At 39.1% G+C, this 20011-nt stretch overlaps 1 protein-coding gene across 1 annotated transcript in view; it reads right to left on the bottom strand.

Annotated features, from left to right (window-relative positions):
- The window catches only part of GLP1R (glucagon like peptide 1 receptor), a 175096-nt gene that overhangs the window by 102207 nt on the left and 52878 nt on the right, over nt 1-20011 (bottom strand). The window contains exon 2 of the mRNA XM_072410312.1: nt 11696-11792. Coding sequence (XP_072266413.1) covers nt 11696-11792 — 97 coding nt within the window. The remainder of the gene's footprint in view (nt 1-11695; nt 11793-20011) is intronic.

Consider the following 20011-nt stretch of genomic DNA (forward strand, 5'->3'; position numbering starts at 1 on the left):
CGATGTAAAATTTAAGGTCTTTATACAATTTTGTGTTAATTTGCCGTTCCCAGGGGCTTTCACGTATCACAATCAATGGAAGCAAACCATTAATTTTCTCAGTAAGGTGAACGATCTCCCTTTTAGTACAAAATCTTCTCTATCTATGGATACAAACACGGATATAAAACTCTTAACAGAGGAAGAAATCGTTCTTCTTACAACCACTGAACCCTTTGTGGATATCTTTCCTTACTTCCTGTCCTCATCAGAGCTGGATAAAAATCAGTGTATGGTTGTCACCGAGACAGAGAGACCCAGAAAGCAATGATACCCTGAAATATTGCCCCAACCCTAACCTGTGATATAGAGGGGAGGTTTTCATGCTGATTGTGCTCTTTTATTTGGAATGGGCTGGCTGTTCACTAGATTTGTTAATGCAAACCAATGCATAGGAACTTTTCTGAGCCGGATTGTCTGCTACTTATATTGCATTGGGTGTCATTCTAAATAAATAGCCCTGCACAGCAAAGCACATTTGTTGGGGCATTACCTGTATTATGGTAAGTCAGGAGCTTTACTGTGTGAATGGACGCTTAACATTGGAAGAAATCAGCTGCGTCAAGGGACAGTTTGTGTAGCAGAGATTCCAATGATTTGTAGCTGGGGGAATAACATTTGCAGAATTTTGAGATACAGAATTTGCCCTCTGCAGGAGCTCCACATCCTATCCATGCAGCTGCTGGTGGTCATGGTGCACCAGAGATTATTGCAGATACAATGTATGCAGCTAATAGAAGAATAAGCAGGGAGACTAATAACTAGTGTTCGTGTTTGAGTTTGGGTTCTCCTTATATTTGACCCGAATATGGCTGTTCGAATTCAAATAGACCCGACCCGAAAAACACAGGATTCAACGGTAAAAATTTGGGGTAAAAAATGTGTTTAAAAAAATAATAATTTTAAAGTAATTTATTGAATGTTTGTGCTTTATTAATTAACTTTTTTTTACAGGTTTTCCCACAATGACATTATGATACCCCCAGCTGTGCAGCCGTGGGAATCCTCCTGTCATTGCGGGATCTCCGGGCACTATCGGTGATGAATTGGGACTTATCCCTATTCATTACCTGTAGTGCCCTGTGTTCTTGGATAGAGAAACTCTATCCAACAACACATACAACTAGTAAAGGGCAAACTTTGCTCTTGCACCTCTTAAAAGACCCTAAAAAAAACCCCGAACTCTTGCACCATTGACTTCAATAGGGTCCGAATTCGGCATTTGATCACCCGGACAATTTCTCACTATTCGAATAGCTGTCGAATCGAATAGTGAGATATTCAACCAACACTACTAATAACTGTTACAAGTCTCTGCTACAAAGATATGACTATCCACATCTGTAACAGTATTATCCTGAGGACCCTTGTCATGGCTAAACCCGGATCTCAAGGTGTTATTCACATATTGCACGCAAACCCAGCTCACATACACAATATGAAAATACTGAAGCAATCTACAGTACTCTATCAGTCTCTGTACAGAGGAGCTGACACTCTAATGTCCTCCCACAGTCACACACTACCACTGAGCCACCGTCCTGCCCTTATCTCCACCTTTCTGGTTACAATCACCACTAGGATATCATATTTTCTAACATGACCCTCCATAGGATAGAATATACAATACTTTAACCTTCTATCTAATGTATTGATTGTACGCACTCTAGGGATATCGTATCTTCCAAGGTGATCCTCCATAAGTTACAAAAAAACCTCATTGTTTGAACATTTCTCTATCTTTCTGGTTTCTCATTACCAGGACATCACGGCCTCCCATATGGAAGAAATATTTTCCTACTGTATAATTTGTTTTTTATTTTTCCTACCCTCCATACAATAGAATGCAATATTCAAGTCAAGTCAACATCTAATATTCATTGATGTTCCTTCCCTACAGATCCCTTGTATTAGAATCCCATCTCTGACCCATCATGGCTGCTTTTTTATGTTTCCACAATCCTCAAGCATGTAATGATCCTGTGTAGGAGGATAAAGCTTGGGATCTGTCATTGCTATAATTCCCATAGTCCTCTGCGTCTTCTGCCACCTTACTGCCTACATAGCCAACAAAAACAGTTTGCACCTCTCAGGTCAGTGTAAGTGACCCCAATGATGTTTTTGGTTATCTGTAAGGGTGACATTCTTCACAAAGACTGGAGAAAATACACTTTCATCAGTAAACCTGGGTGATCCAGAAAACCTGGATGAGATTTCTTCAAAGTAAATTGCTATTTGCTAGCAAATGTTTTGAATCCTGGATCAGATCCATTCCAGGTTTGCTGAATCACCCAGCTTCACTATGAAAATCAATCCTCTCCAGCCTTGGCGAGCTTTAATAAATCAGGCCCATTGGGTCAGATTTTAATAAATTCCTCTAGACTGGAGACGATAGACTATAATTGGAAAACCTGGGTGATTCAGGAAACCTTTAAAGGATCTAGTCCAAGATTGAAAACATTTGGCACATACAGACACAGGAGGAGGAGAGGACCCTGCGCAGAGGAGCTTACAATCTAAGCAATTTAATTTAGACAAAATATTCTTATTTCAGAGTTCAGCTTTATGTTGGAATTCTCCCTTAACTCTTAGTATTCTGGATTTTACAGTACCAGTCCACTTGCATTAGATTTTGTTTTAACTTTGGTATGTTAAAGTATCAGTGTGTAAATCGATGTTTCTGCAGACAGAATCATTTATATAAAAACCACGGCACAATCCTGGAACGTGGGGAGTTTTGGCTGATCAGCTCTTTTCTTTTTGCTGACAGATTCAGAGAAAAAAAATCTTTTTTCATTTTTAGAGGTGTAAAGTAAGAAATATAGAAAGTCATTATAGAAATAAGGGAACTCCTGTATAGGTGGCAGTGCCCTATAATTAAGAGATTCTGGATAGTTTACCAATTTATCTATATGCTCTTGTGCAGGGGGATTTGCAAGGACCCCTTTGAGGCACTTTAACTTTTACACCCCCAAAAAGTTTCCTAAAAGTACCAATTTAAACTTATTTGGGTTCACAGCCATGAAGCAGACTCTGGCTAAGTCCTGGTGGTCTCGAACACCTACGGTGGCACAGGTGATGAGGAAAGTAACGTCGTATATGAATAATAAGAATATGGAAGCCAGACTCCTGAATTGTGTGCAAATTTTTGGATGGACTTGGGGTCCGTGGATCGAACATTATCTCCCGAGAGATTTTGATACCTCACTCACTCACTTACTATATCCGATTCTAGTCCTAACTAGATTCATAAATCCTTAGTCCAATTCGGGGGTGTTTTCCTATACACCTGGGTTCACGTATAGTAGCGTGCGTCCCGAAACCCGGTCTCCTTCGCACCCTCTATCACCTTTCTTTTATGTCTTGTCCGCTTATCTTTAAACATGCCTTTAAGTATGTGTGATACTTCCCCCACCTTCTAGATTGTAAGCTCTTCGGGTCCTCTCCTCCTCCTGTGTCACTGTCTGTATTCGTTTGTCTTTGCAACCTCTAATTAGTGTACAGCGCTGTGTAATATGTTGGCGCTATATCAATTCTTTTGAAAAATAATAATAATAATTATAGAATGTATGCTGTTGTTGTAATGAAAGCCTGGAATATGGTCTCAGGAAGGGCCTTGAACTGTTCATCTCGGATCTCCAGACTTTCTATCCAGGTGTTTAACTAAACAAACTTCACATTTTGATCCCATGGATTTCTCCCCATAGCCTAAAGTGAAAGTTTCAGGATGCTTTGTATTAGGCAATGTCAGGTTATTATTATAATTTTTTACAATATCCACTGCTGTTAAAGTCCCGTATTTCTTTGCTTTTGTATTCTTTAATGTATGTCGAGGATGTTGGCAGGATTACAAATGTTAGAAAATCAGACAATATTAATGATAAAAAATTCAAATGTCTACAGAGCAATAAGTGATATTGTTCAGAATGGTTTGGGAAGCTCCTGGCAGCCAGATGAGATGATGGGAACCAAAAATAACCAAACAGCTATTTCCTTCAAAGCCAAACTAAATCCAAAATTCAACAAAGCAAATTCTAATAGTAGCATAAGACATAAAGTACTACATCCCTTTGTAACACTGACATGGAAAAGGACCAGAAAAATGTCTGCACATTAAAACATACATTTACACTTTCGTCAACAAAAATAAAAAGTTACAAACATTTACACAATATAAAGGATGTGACCATTACAATAACCATGTTTTTAATAATCACTGTGTACCCAATGCATTTCAGGGTGTATTTGACTATTATTTTGTCATTTATTATGCAATTCTTAGTTACTTATATTGCCTGATGCAGGATGGTGTATGCTCCCTGTGTGCATGCTTATCCAAGGTCTTTATTATTATTATTATTATTATTATTAATATTAATAAACAGGATTTATATAGCGCCAACATATTACGCAGAGCTGTACATTAAATAAGGTCTTATACTGCAATTCATGGCTTTGCTTTCCCTCCCTGTGTGTGGCTTTGATGCTTTTACAGGACTGCGACCAAAGCTGGACAATGACTGATGTACTATGTCAGTTATTACATGTGTTTGGACATGTTTGCATTTATATATATGTAACATTGTTAAGATGTTAGGAATGCGGGTTTGTATATTCTAACACAAACATGTGATGTTTGTGCTGATAAAGCATAAAGTGTGAAACATATTGGAAAACAGTGATTATTAGGAAGAACAGTTATTTTAATGGTCACTGTTTAACATTGTGTATATTTTTGTAAATGTGATTTTTTATTGATTAACGTGTAAATTGATATTTTAATGTGCATACCTTTAAAGTCCCATTTGCTGGTTCTTTTTTATGTCAAGTTGATAAATGTATAAAACAGTGCATAGAAGCAAAGTGAAGGGTGGAATATCTGTTTTATGGGTTCATGTGCTTTTACACTGTACTACAGCTATTTCCTTTTATCTCTGAAATCATTGTGTAGTTAATCCAATCTGTGAAACCTAAAGTAGGACGAACAATCGATGTCAGGCAATATTTTGCTTGAACAACAACTGAAAGCTTCGACCAGTTTGCATGTTTTTTTTTTGTATTAAGTTACCGTCTGATGATTTGCTGTTGGGTCAGCACTGCAACTGCTAAATGCCTAAATTATCTATGGGGGAACAGAAAAGCAGTTATCCATACATACCTTAACCTTTGCCTATAGCTCCTGTTTATGAGTGGGTTATTGATGTCTTCACATCGCCCCTGATTTATTAAAGTTCTCCAAGACTGGAGAGGATATACTTTCATTAGTGAAGCTGGGTGATCCAGCAAACCTGGAATGGTCCAGGATTCAAAACATTTGCCTACAAATAGCCCCCCCATGGCAATTCTGTGTCCTGCAGTGAAGGGGTTGTAGGAAGGAACCCCGGCTTATATCGGGTGATTCTGGGAATATCTATTTCTGAGTCTTCCAGCTGTTTTATTACAGCCGCATTCAGGTGCAGCTCCACTTTTTGCTGCAAAATTCACTTAAACATTCATCCATCACAAGGTGAATATTGAGCTTAGTACCTTGCAGCACTTCCTACGCCTCCTTAGTGACATATTTTCCTTCTGTTACAGTAGAAACAAAATGCCATAATAAACATCTTCAATGAACAGTTGTTGGCTTTTCTGGAAGGTTTCCTTATTTCTGGCCATCGTGTATTGGGCTTTGGATTGGATCCATTAAAATGAAGGCAAATGATCCCTATTGTGGGAGCAGATATTTCCCATGGTGTATCCTCGTCCGCTCGTCCCATTCCTCTGTCTATTCCATAAAACCTTTAGATGACCGTAGAAGCATGGCCATAGGAATACTAACAAAAGCTATGTTCCTAAAGAGATCCCGTCACCAACTTACCTAACTTAATAAAACTGCACAGAAAAGTTTTTTAAGATGCTGGCAATGTTTTTACTTTCTATAATGATTCCTTTTTATTCTCCTGCAATGTGCAGTCCCTAGCTGATCTAGCACTCTTTCCTGCTTGTATGTCTATTAGCAATGTCCTATTACTGTCTGTGCTGACCCAGCTCCCTTCTCTCATTTCTCTACATAACCTTGTATGGGAGGAAGCAAAGGGGATAATGGGCTGGGGTACTGACATCAAACCCAGCAGCCTCAGCGCTTTTGGGTGCCCATCAAACAGTCCTTTACATAAAATAGGATGCATATAAATGTTAAATGGACATATAATCCAATGGGAAGACTGTTGTTAAAGTATGTGCTTAGCTGATGGGTTTTGATCTTCCAGGTCTCCTTTTTGCAATGAAAACTCCCCAAAATGCATTATATTACCGAGTGCCAAAGTTAACAAACACTGAGCAATTCTCCTATATGTCAATAGGGGGTGCTAGAGAGCCTCTGTGTACAGGGCAACTGCCAACATTAAGGGGGATTCTAAACTCCTAATAAATGAAGACAAACCATTGCTTTATTGTAAATAATGGCAATGCTCACACTCCCTGCTAATTGCATCACTGTGGTTATGGCAAAGCAGAGGGCATATCTGACTGTAGCAGAGAGGCCACTGCTTTCACACAGAGATGAGAGGTGTTTATAGAATGTTGCCAAAATAGGCATTTCCAGCAGAGGATGGAGGAGGGGGATTTGCCTATAGTGGCCAAGTCAGCGTTTTCCACTTATTACTGCCATGGCATGTCTCTGACATCATAACTTTGTATGATATCCTCAGAATATCTCAGCAGGGTTTCTCTGGGGGATTTGTAGTTTGGAAAAACAAACCTCAGCCACTACGGAGATAACAGAGCTGTCAGTCTTGTAGGGGTGATGTACAGAGGAATACAGAAAGAATCTCTATAATCCAATGATATGCCTGGAGTTCATCCGACCTTTCATCAAATTGTCACAATCCACTTTGGAAGGGAAGGCTGAGCCGAAAATATCTTTAAATGTCTGGAATGGTTTGCAATGACTTTCTATGAAGCAGCCAAGCTTGTTGGAGCTGTGCAAGGGGTACAAATCGAGGTGAATGTGAACATTGCTGCTGAACAAACGCTGCAAAATAGAATGTTCTTTGGTGGCCAGACAGATACAGACAGTGACACAGGAGGAGGAGAGGACCCTGACCTGAAGAGCTTACAATTAACAGATAGGGAAATGAGCCTCAGTTGGGTTCATGAAGGATTGAGTAAACATTTGTTAAAGTACACTGAAACCCCAAGGAATAATACTTAATAAATGTGACCCTAAGAAAATATAAACCTAAAAACCTTAACTCAGAAGAAAGAAAAACATTTAGTCCTTTGAATAGAAAACTGTTATTAGCAATGTTTGTGTAAATATGGCAACATCTGTACAACTAATTGTACGAGGTCTATGAAATAATGACACTGATATTATAACTTTTATTTATTGATAAGACAATTGTATAACTTGTTCCCCTTCAATATTATCTCCAATCACAATGAAGCATGGATGCCGTCTTGTTTCCCACTGGTGGAAGGTGAGGAGCCGATCAGTTTCTGATGTTTTTTCTTTCCTGAATCCATTTACACAAAGCGAGTTCCTTTATTCACCCATTTCAATTTAGGAAAAAGAAAAAGTCCCCAGGCACCAAATCTGGTGAATATGGAGGATGTTCCAGCGTAGTAATGTGTTTGTCGGTCACAGAAATTTCGGCACCAAGTGATGACTTTATGGAAAAGGTTCGGCTCCACCTCAAGTTGCTGCAGAATGTCAGCGCAAATTTCCTCTTTTATCTCTGATGTGAAATTCTACTAAAAATTTCTAATTGTCTCATTGCTCAACTTTTATCATTCTCATGATTTCCGCACATGAGGTGAAACACAAAGAAATTAAACAGTGACTGACAAACTAAACACAGAGAGTGCCGGGGTTTGTTCTGCGTGTTTGGAGACGTTTACACATTCATGGCGAGAGATCAGAATCATCTCACTGCTTTGTGATAGAAACACGTCTCATTATTTCCTAGACACACCTCGTATAAAGTATACAAACACCTGAACAAGTAACTTTTTATACTTTCCTTTTATGCTGACTGTTATAAAATGAATTATTCCCAATTTTCTTCAGAACCTTTACAAACTCCTCCATGTTATACAGATGAGGGGGGAGAGGTCTGCAGTCCTAACATTACATCCAAGTACTGGCAAGCTGCAATATTTTACATTCTTGATATTGGGTTTTAATAAGATTTAACAATAAAATCCAACCAAATAGACTTAATGTGTTCTGTTAAACTCCCCACTTATTGGCACAGCGGAATACTTCTTTACTACTCTTTAATAATCTGTAGAGCAAAAATACGGCCAAATAAATACTGACAAAAATAAATAACATTATTGTTCCTATTATACAGTATACGTGTAGGTTGACCTAGCCCTGTGATCACCAACCGCTGCTTTGAAAAGAGTAATTCACTAACAGCCAACAGCACTGACATGCAAATTGTGAATAATGAGCGCGCACAGTATGAGACGGAAATGTTATGCAGAAAGGAAGAAACGGGGTAATAAGCAGGAGCCATGCTGAGCACCATGGGGCAAAGACTGGGCACTGATGGCTGAGGTGACATCAGCGCCATTTTCTGCATCTGTGATTAAACAATGCCAAGGTGATGGCCCCTGGGAGGCGGCCCTTTGACCTGCCAAGGGGTGGGCCTGCACTTGTATGATTAGCCCTGTCATGAAAAGGAAATACTGCAGGGGACAGCTCTGGCTTGAATATCAGTAATGCTGAAGAAACATTAAACACAGGAAAATTTGTTGGCTTTCAAATGAGGACCTTTCCAAAAAGAAACAGAGGGCCGGCTACTGCTGACCACTATAAATAATTCCCTCTGGCTGCAAACCTGAGGACTTCATCATTTTTACTTATCGCTTTTTGCACTCTAGGAAGGGGACCTCAGGAATACCCTGACCCCGGTTCAAGCAAAGTACCGAAAGGAACCTAGCTATTCTCTACTTTTTAAAATACTCATAGTTCTGCCAACATAGGTCTTACAGCTATGCGGTGGGCAGCACGGTGGCTCAGTGGTTAGCACTCTGGTCTTTGCAGTGCTGGGTCCTAGGTTCGAATCCCAGCCAGGACACTATCTGCATGGAGTTTGCAGGATCTCCGGGTGTTTGCATGGATTTCCTCTCACATCCCAAAAACATGCAGGTAAGTTAATTGACTTCCCCCCAACATTGACCTTAGACTGTAATAATGACATATGACTGTGGTAGGGACATTAGATTGTGAGCTCCTATGAGGGACAGCTGGTCACATGACTATGGACTTTGTACAGCGCTGCATAATATGTTGCTGCTATTTAAATACTGTGTAATAATACCCAAATTTTAGATACAAAAAATGAAGAAAGAAAGGACAGTCTGGGTTTCTCTGGAAAATAAACATACATTGTGTGTATTATATTTCACATTATATAGGACACACTGACTTTGTTAGTATATAAGTGAACAGAAATAATAGGTCAGTCCTAAAAGAGTTAAACTGTGAATCAGGACATTATTATTAGACATAGATAACCCTCAAGACAAAAACAGACTCATAGTAACGTCTTTTAACCCGACGCGTTTCGCCATTCGGCTTCCTCGGGGATCTGCAAGGAACGTTAGGAGAAATTCTTAGACAGGGATTGTAAAATGATGTCAAAGGGTTTTCACAAAGAAGAAGTTTCACTTAGCAGAATATCTTTGCAGAGTACTACCAGACTGAGCTAAGTGAAACCTCTCTTTTATTTTGTGAAAATAAGAAATTGTTTAGCTCCTCCTATCCTCACACTTTGGAAACTTATCCTCACTTACTGCACCAGAGGCGTGAATAAGGATTTGGGGTGCCCCTTCATTACCAGTTTGATTGATTCCTTATGATCAGAGCTGCCAGGACCTCATCGGGAGAACATTTCTTGCAGATTGCAGGCAGGAAGCAGTTAATCAGATTGGATGTTTTACCTCCATCATGTCCTCCGATAATGCGAATGCTCTTCCATGTAATGCATTCACCTTCACCCTTCCAGTATTATTGTACAACCATGAAAGGCTGAGTGTAAGCAGCGTTAAGTAAGATACAAGGGCAGAGATGAATCAGTGTTTGTGTGAATGTTCACTTATATGAATAGACAGTAATGAGTGATTTGCAATGTATAGAATATTATTTTGATGAATATAGAAGTTAGTTGTTGTGATGTTATATTGTACAATAAATGGAGGCTGTGTGACAATAAAGAGGCACAATTATATTCTCTGCCAGTTCCAGAGAATGGGGGCAGCTCTAAAGGAGTTATTATGAGGATTATAGGCGAAGAAGTCATTAGTAAGTCATTGGAGGTCAGCTGGGGGTGCTTTTATCTGGATATGTAGGTGGGATCGCAGCCGATAAGAGTCACAGTTGATTGAATTTGATACATAATAATCAATACATTAGAAGTGAATTATTAAAACTCTCCAAGACTGGAGAAGATAGATTATCATGGGAGAATATGGGTGATCCAGCAAACCTGGAATGGATTTCTTAAAAATCATTTGCTGGTAGTTTGCAAATATTTTCAATCCTGGAGCAGATCTATTTCAGGTTTGCTGGATCACTCAGACTCTCCAATAATAGTTTATCTTCTCCAGTCTTGGAGAGCTTAAATAAATCAGACCTAGTGTATTTCAACTTGATTACCGATAAATAAAATATAGAGTTTTGTGGCATTGAGACATAGGGCCTTATTTATTAAAGCTCTCCTAGCTCTCCAAGAGGATACACGTTCATCAGTGAAGCTGGGTGATCCAACAAACCTGGAATGGATCTGGTCCACGATTCGAAACATTTGCTAGCAAATGACTATAGACAATAGAAATCCATTCCAGGTTTGCTGGATCACCCAGCTTTACTGATGAACGTGTATCCTCTTGGAGAGCTTGGAGAGCTTTAATAAATCAGGACCAATGATTCTTTTTTACTTTTTCTATTTTAATCTTAGTTAATAATGATGAAAAGTAAAGATTTTATTCTGTTTGAAATGATCAAGGATATATGATTTAAAGTTATTTGCTGGTTAATAAAGATTTTTTCCCCAAGTGACACAATAAAAATGATAAATAAAACAAAGAAAAGTAAAAAAAATAAACATTAATGATTGAAATCATAAAAATATACAGAAATAGGTGAAACAAAATAATCAGTACAATAATACCTATGTGAAAAGGGGAGATGTTGCTGGTAATTAGGGCTGATTAGATAAGGGCAGATAAAGGGGTAAAGAGAAAAAATAAAATTCTGTTGTTATTTTACTTGTACGGCTTTAATTAATATTTTATGTTGGTCCAAACTAATCTCTTTAGATAAATGAATTGGATTGAATACAAAAGCATTAATGTTACTTTGTATCTCTCTATATTCATAAACACTGCGTTGTTTGAAATTCACAGTCTCTGCGGTTTCTGTTTTTACAGCACAACTTTCTGCTGTCATTTTGACAGCCAGGAATTGCCAGCAAATTAAAGGGGGGGGAGAATAGATAACATTAAAGACATTCGGTGTGCTCATGTCCAAGGTCAACAACAAGATAATATTATTAAAAAACATTTTTCATATTTGAATAATATTAAATAATAACGTATAACAACATATGTCTTATCAAAGAGAAAATATCCACTGAGCAGCCATATTTATGGCTATGCCACCTACCTGTCAGGGTGGGCGGAGCGTGGTGCAAGGTGTTCAGACATTGCTCTCTGTATTCTCTCCATTTCTGCATTGTGTCCGATAGAGACACGGCTGCACTCTGAAACAGAACAATACATTTATATTATGGTTAAGAAAGAAAAAAATGAAATTCAAGAGTACCTGTCACAACTATACACACAGAATTACATTTGGTCAATATTCAATATTCAAAAGTCAATATTCAGCTTTATATTACATAGGATATTATTTAATCATAAGGCACAGAATAGGGGGAATGGAGTCACTAGGACAGTGAGTATTTTCTGCTGATAGGATAAGTATGGTCAGCAGGGTGGCTCAGTGGTTAGCACTCCGGCCTTTGCAGCGCTAGGTCCCAGTTTGGAATCTCAGCCAGGACTCTATCTGCATGGAGTTTGCAGGTCCCCCCGTGTTTGTGTGGGTTTCCTCCGGGTACTTATCCCAAAAACATCCAGTTGACCTTAGACTGTATAATGACATATGACTATGGTAGGGACATTAGATTGTGAGCTCCTTTGAGGGACAGCTAGTCACATGACCATGGACTTTGTACAGCGCTAAGTAATATGTCGGCGCTATATAAATACTGGATACTAATAATAGTCAAAATCATATTAGGAGAGATTTTCAACTTATACACAAACCCAGTGACTGGGTGTGAAAAGTACAACCATGTAACGGGAAGGGGATCATAACATGGTAAACATTAAATAAGCACAATGAATAACCCTTTATATGAAAAAAATGTCTATTTTTATTTCTTAGAAGAGGAAGCCCCTCCCCTTCCTTTTTACTGCCACGGCAGTAAGAATGAATAGGAAACCCACAGCCTCCTGGGATACATACTTCACTAGTCCCATGCTTGAGATCCGGAATGTGCAGAACAAGTAGCCTTTCCCCCCAAAAAAGTGCTGATCTCACACAAGGGCAGTAATATTGACACTTTTGTTTTTTTTTCATTTATTTCACCCGGTCTCCTGTCTACACAGCGCAAGGTCGGGTGATTTAGGCAGAAGCGGGAAGAAGACAGACGAAGATAGAAACTTTTCTAGAGCTGCCCCAACTCTCTGGAATGGTCTCCTCGTCCTATTCGGCTTGCTCCTACTTTCTGCTCATTTAAAAGAGCCCTCAAAACCCAACGCTTCCCCCTCACCTACCCGTCTTCTTCTGTCTCCTAAACCCTCTCTACTTCCCACCATTCCATATCCCCCTCCTATTGTGTGATACTTCCCCCACCTCCTAGATTGTAAGCTCTTCAGGGCAGGGTCCCCTCCTCCTCCCGTGTCAATGTCTGTATCTGTCTGTCATTGGCAGACCCTATTTATATGTACAGCGCTGCGTAATATGTTGGCGCTATATACATCCTGTTTTAAAAAAATTAAAAATCTCCATTTTGCAAGCCAGGCAGATTTTGGAGAGCTTGTTGCTTGCTTCCTCCGCAGTTATAAATGTGTCGCTCTGCTGTTCTCAGTCTGAGATATGGAAACCGATTACTGGGCGATCAATGCAGCAAGAAGTGACCTGAAAATCCCAGGCTTGCTGGATGAGAGGATGAATGTGGGAGCCGCTACAAATATTACAAATATCACTTCCTCCTACATTGCATCATATCACACGCCATTTCTGTTACCATAAAACTAAGTTAAAAGTTGCAGATAACTTGTTTGTACATGAGGACATAATGCTCATACTTCCTTCTCCCCGACTTGTTTCTGCTGCGGCGCTGTTTACAAAATTGGTTTTCTGGAGTCAAATAAATATCATTGCCCTGTAACTATTCCGCTTACTCAATGTCACAGCCTAATAAAGGCGCTGGCATGGAGACGGTGATATTTATTCCGAGATAACAAGATAAATAATCAGAGAGATTGGGATGACATTGTGCAGCCTTTGTAAGAAGTGATCTCACTTTACCCACACACGTCACGTTTGCCTCTTCCAGAATTTTTAATTGTATCTGCAAATATTTTCTTTTGAAACACTCATGCCGATTTATTCCAAAATATGTTCTGGACCCTTAAAGTTGCATTAATGAGCATTTTAATTAAAATAATGATTTACATCTGCAGCTGTGGAAAGTGTGAATAAGGAGAAAAAAATTGTTCAATTATGATTCAATGCTACAATCACAGTATAACACAAAGTTACAAGAAGATACATTACTTTTCCTTTATTAATATTTATTAGGAGAAAAGCTATCAAAAGAAATTAAAAACAGGTCTGATATGCTTAATATTATCTGAGTAGTGTAAGCCTGTTGTCTGCCAGCATGCAGCAGAGAAGGTCCCTTGCACTTTTGGAAGCAGTTGCCTCTCAGCATAGATCTGACTACTGTCTGACCATTAGATTTGCAATCAGCAGGGAGCAAGCACTGTACTGAACCCAGACCTATAGACCTCATGTCAGACTTCATTATAGACATCACTGCTTTCACATACAAATCAAGGGTTCTTCTTTGCTGCATGCTGGCTGGGAATAGACCTTTCTATAGCCTGTGGCTGATTTATGAATAAAACCAACTGTAAGTCTTTGAACATCTTTTGGTTAATTGACCTGGAACATCTTCCTGATTTAAGCTGGAGGGGCAAACTTTGACCCTCTGGGCTCTCCGAGCATACAGGCTACACAAAGCCTTTCCACCTGGCTTCAGGCTGCAACTCCCCCGTTCCTTCCAGGACACTCTGGGCCTGGATCCAAAATAAAGAGCTGCAATTCTACAGCACAACACTTACATGGTTATCCAGGCCCATTATCTTCTTTTCCAGTGAAATTGAGGAAATCACCTTCACAACTAGCCTTAAATTTCTCACCTTGCTACAATAGTTGGTGCACAGGTGCTATTGGGTGGGATCTCACTGATTAGAGAATTAACTGTTCAGCAATAATTCAAATGTACCAACAAAATTCTTCAGCGGAGAACTAGAAAGTTGCAATCTTTTTTTTGCCTAGGGTATGGCATGCAAAAGTGACCCAAAGCCTTTGGAGTTCCCCTACACAGTGGTGAAACGCTGGATGGAAAAAAAAAGTTTCACTGTTCCGTCCTGTACTAAACTTCACAGACTTCAACCGGAAAACAATTAGGAAAATTGGCCTAGAGAGAACCGTGATAAAAGTGTTATCGGTATTCCAAACTCACATCAGTAAATAATCCCAATTCATTGGTTTTCTTCAATGAGTGCCTCTACATTTCCCCAAGACGTGCGGCATTGGAAGCCTTATGATAACGGCAGAGCAGTGAAATAGTTTCAGTATGGCTCCCTTGGTAAATGAGTGTATAAGTTATGTTTCACCGTTCTTTCGTTCTTTATATCTGGACTGGTAATCACATTCCATACATTCTGCCATTCTCATTGCAGGGAAGTGAACTCGTTTTTACAGCTCCAATAATACGGCACTGAAGTTCAGGACGGCGGCCGTGAGCGCCAAAATATTCATCAGCCTCGTAAAGTGAAATCGTCTCTATTTATTGGGTCTAGTTAATGGAATTCCTTACTGCTTTTGTTAATTAGAACCTCCATCAACTGCACATTGCCAGCCGGAAGGGCCACAAGGTCCTCTTCATGGAGATGACGAATGACGAAGACATCTGCGAAGACTGACGGCAGCTCCATCACATACATATGTTTGCTTTGCAGTAAATGCCGTTGTTTAGCCTCATAAGTTCTGTTCCATCAACTTCCCGAGTGCCGGTTGTAAGGAAAAGGTCTGTGCAATGTTCCCAACAGCAGACGATGTTTATATTGCTATACAAATGTATCCTTACTGCAAACAGACCGCATAAAATCAGTGGAATCAGGAGGAAGCAAAGCTGATGGAAGAAATGCTGAAATCTGAAGCATAGAAAGGCGTTTAACAAATAAATATCTTCAATATTGTTCATGCCTTATTAGGAACCTGGAACACATTTTCCTCCACATCCTAGAGTCCACCACAATGCATACATGACCACATAGCTGATTTCCAGGTCCTGGTCTGTGTAGCGGAGTTGCTATTAGGAGCTGTTCTAGCAATGATCAGAAGCAATAAGTGCTGTCCATGTCGGTGCTCCAGTCCAGAAAGTACCTAATCCAGTTATCCTTTGGTGTAAAAAACTCAACAGACATATCACTTCCTTCAGCCAAATCCACCTTCATTTGGATCTTACACATTCCACCACCCAAAGAGATGATACAGCAGTGAAGAAATGGTCAGCGGCGGGACAATTTTATTAGCAAGGCCAGGTCTAAATTTACCAGACATGGAGAACAGGCTGTGGATTTATCACAAGATACTGGGACAGATGGAGCAGTGCCAATAGCAGGACAGGACTAATCAGCGATAATGCAGATTGATTTACTAAAGGAATTTATGTTGTTCACATAGCTAAGAGAATTTTTCCTGGCAAGAGATATTCTAGTGAATGTGATGAAGCTCTGCTGACTTCAACAACCCAACCATCTGCAAGCAAAAACTCAGTTTCTTCAGATTTCTTTGCACATGACTGGATATTCTTTACAAAGCGATTATTTTCACTATGCAAAGTATTCCATGCAAGATGATAATTAACCCTGGTAAGTGAACGGCCCAATTTATTTTGGTAAATCAGTCCCGATTGGTTAAAATGTAGTAGAGACATAGACCACAGGTGATACAATAGTTTAAATTTGGCTAGCAGCAAGGAAATTTTCATGCGCAAGGTTAGGCCTAAAAGTATTAGAGACAAATAGTACAGGCTGGGGCTTTATAACAAGAATTGGGATACCGAGGATGATACAGCAGTGAAAAACTGGCTAGGTGCAGGACAGTTTTAATCAGGGATTTTAGACCTAACCAATGTTTTATATATAAGGATGGAGATTCAGGTAATGTAAATATTTTGGTTTGAGAGGGTTTAAGAGATTTATATTGTAGTATCCATAATAGTTTTGCATCCACTTTTCTGTTACAGTAGTTATGTGACACGGGCTGCACCCCGGCACCAATATCTTCTTCGTTCTTCTGCTAATGTTACCAGGCACAAATTCGTGCAACGTTCCTCTGGGGGTGCGAGAGATGGGCAATTTTTTTTACATTAAATGAAAGCCCCTTCCAGACATGCTCCCCAGGAGAAGGAGCAGCCCGAAGCTTTCTGGGATACCTGACCTATCTATGCCAGGAGGCTCCGGGGTTCCTACTCAGTCTTTACCCCCATAGCAGTAAAGACAGAAAGGGGAGGAGTCCCCCCTTAAATTTTTTTAAAAGTATTATTAAAAAACACATTTTTTTCTTCATATATATATATATATATATATATATATATATTTCTATATAAAAAGGTTAGCCACCATTTTATTTTAAGTAAAAAAAATGTGCTAATAGGTCTGCTATAACTAGGAGAAAAGGGCGTTTTAAGGCATTTCTTTTTTCTATGATTTATACCGAAAATATAAATGTTGAACTGAAAAAAAATATTTTTGACTACTTGGACTGTTCTGCCATTGGACTATATAGAAATGACTATTTCACCAAAACAAACCCTCGTGCCTTGGGTTCCAACAATCCAGTATATGTCTCCCTAAAGTATCATTAGTAATTTAGTTATTACTAAATTAATGGGCCCCTTACCTAAATGTGAAAGTGGTTAACTAGTTAATGAAAAACATGCATTTAGAACATTTCCTTTTCCTCTTCATCTTCCGTATTATGGGAACAGTCTCAGTTCCCCCTCTCCGTCCCTGGGCTCTAACAAGCACATAATTGCCATTATTAAGGATACTTTGATGGTACTTGAAGAACCAACATCTTGCTGTATGGATGCAAAATATGGAACTTGTGTTAATTACACATTCGCCTCCACGACATGAAATCCTCCTGAATTTGTTATTTTATTTTGCGTACAAAAACAATGCACTTAAAAGTGAAACTTAGCTGTCATTTCAGCGAGTACTTTCTGAGTTCCCATCTAATGGAAGGTAATTCTTCGTGTGGCTTTCACATTTTCATTTTCTTGTTGCTTCGTATCTAATTGATTGTATTCTCTATACATTCCCTGTAAATTCTCTATAAATGCTTTTACTAAGTGAGCATTTGTAGATCAGGAAATGGAATCAGAATTTAGACAAGCTCAATTAGCTTTAATGGAAACCAGTGAACACCGATGAGAGTCGAAATTTGACCTAAGTGAAGTTCTCCTTGAATTTGACCATTCAATATTATATAAATATATACATACTGCAGACTTTTCTCCAGCCAACCATTGATTAAATAAAATCTGGGTACATTTGCTCTTCTCTATCAGTATGAATAGTAATATAAGAGCTGCTGGTATCAATCAACTTTGTTTTAGCTAATGAGTTTCTGGTCTGCAACTTTCATGAAAGATAACCGAAAGCAAAGTTCCAGTTTTTAAAAAAAATGAATTGTATGTTGAAAGAAAATCAGCTTTTACTGCAATACTCAGATCCAACCCAAAGCTATTTCCTGCAGGAATTCCTTTTTACCACTAGATGTCACTAGTGGTGGATAGATAGTTCCAATCAGAGTTGTTTCCAATTCAAATCAGAGCTTTTCCTCCCTTGAAATCCTAGATGCAATGTAATGTGTCCAAACTCAGGATCATCCAATAGGAGGCACACCTGTGTCTACCTTTTGGGGAGGTCAGGAGGCAATGTCATAACATCAGTGTAGCTGCCAATATTTTTTGGGTTAGGGACAAAGCTTGAAGCTGACAATATTGGGACAGTTATTCACATTTTTCTTATTGCTGCCACAAGACTAGCAATTGAAGTAAAAAAAATGAATTGTATGTTGAAAGAAAAGGAGCTTTTACTGCAATACTCAGATCCAACCCAAAGCTATTTCCTGCAGGAATTCCTTTTTACCACTAGATGTCACTAGTGGTGGATAGACAGTTCCAATCAGGGTTGTTTTGAATTCAGATCAGAGCTTTTCTACCCTTGAAATCCTAGATGCAATGTAAAGTGTCCAAACTCAGGATCATCCAATGAGAGTCACACCTGTGTCCACCTTTTGCGGAGGTCAGGAGCCAATGTCATAACATCAGTGCAGCCGCCATTTTTTTATATTCACATTTTTCTCATTTTTCTCTTACCACAAGACTGGCAATTGAAGTAAATGTCGACCCAATGGATTACTGGGCCAGAATTTCCCAGGTGTGCCATCCAGGGGCTCTCTCGTCCACCCTCCAGTGTCATGTTGGAGTAAGTTTTCATTACACAGGTGGACCTGATGCTCCCCAATGGAGTACTTTGCTTACCGCCAGTGCAGAGCATTGACATTCATTAAATCAACCGATCCTGAATTAGTAATCTGTTTCATCGTTCGTGAAGCTAAGCAGTAATTGTAGGACCAACAAGAATATAACAGGTAAACAGAGCAGAACAATGGATTCAGACCGGCCCCATGCTGACCGAGATTTGGCTAAGAAACTTATTTCTAGTGAATTTCACCAAAATATTCATTTCGAAAATTTCTCAAAAAAATCCAAATTCTCTAAATTCTGAATCCAGGCAGATTTCACAACTGATCGGACCGGATTTATTCCTAGCTGGATTTTTCTGTTCTTCTCATTGGAAATGTTAACCGAGTGAAATCACAGCAAATACTTCCAGTTATACCCATTCATTTGTCTCTTTTTCTTTTATAAATTAATATCAGAGAACCGCAGGATCTGTCAGCAGTCCAAAGCCACGGATCTCCTTTTATATACAACGTGGAGGATCTCCGCTCCTACAAACTCCAAATGAAATGATTGATTCCGGTCGGGAATTGCAGTTTAATATTCTTTATATTTCCTTTTCATTATTTTCAGTGCTGCCGTTGGCTGCTTATGATGGGCCATTCATCTCCTGTTATTATCACAGCCCCGTCTGTAGCCCCCAGCGCCATGTAATCATGTATTATGATAATGGTAGTTTTAATTTAATTCTGGAAATACCAGAAAATATCAACTATACAGCCAGGAAAAAATAAAACTAAAGTAGAAAAACAACTTTTCACTTTAGTTTGTGGAGGTAGAAAATAAGTGATGTTGTTCATTCATAACAAATTAACCCAACATTCCTTAAGATTCTATAAAAACAAAATAAAATTCATATTCAATAAATATTTGGTTGGTAAAGTACACAACTGGCAGCATTTCTATTGGCTGGAGGTTATCAGGGGTGGGGCTAATTCAAAGGTTACAAACAGGCTTACGGACCAAAAATACATTGGCAACCTTTGATTGTAAGCCCATTGTTAATGTACATAGGGGGCTTATACAGTTGTCAACATTAGTTTGTGTTTGGGGGCCCAAATACTGAATGTTCCCTGAACCAG

The sequence above is a fragment of the Pyxicephalus adspersus genome, chromosome 4 (assembly GCF_032062135.1).
Source record: "Pyxicephalus adspersus chromosome 4, UCB_Pads_2.0, whole genome shotgun sequence".
Classification (NCBI taxonomy): Eukaryota; Metazoa; Chordata; class Amphibia; order Anura; family Pyxicephalidae; genus Pyxicephalus; species Pyxicephalus adspersus.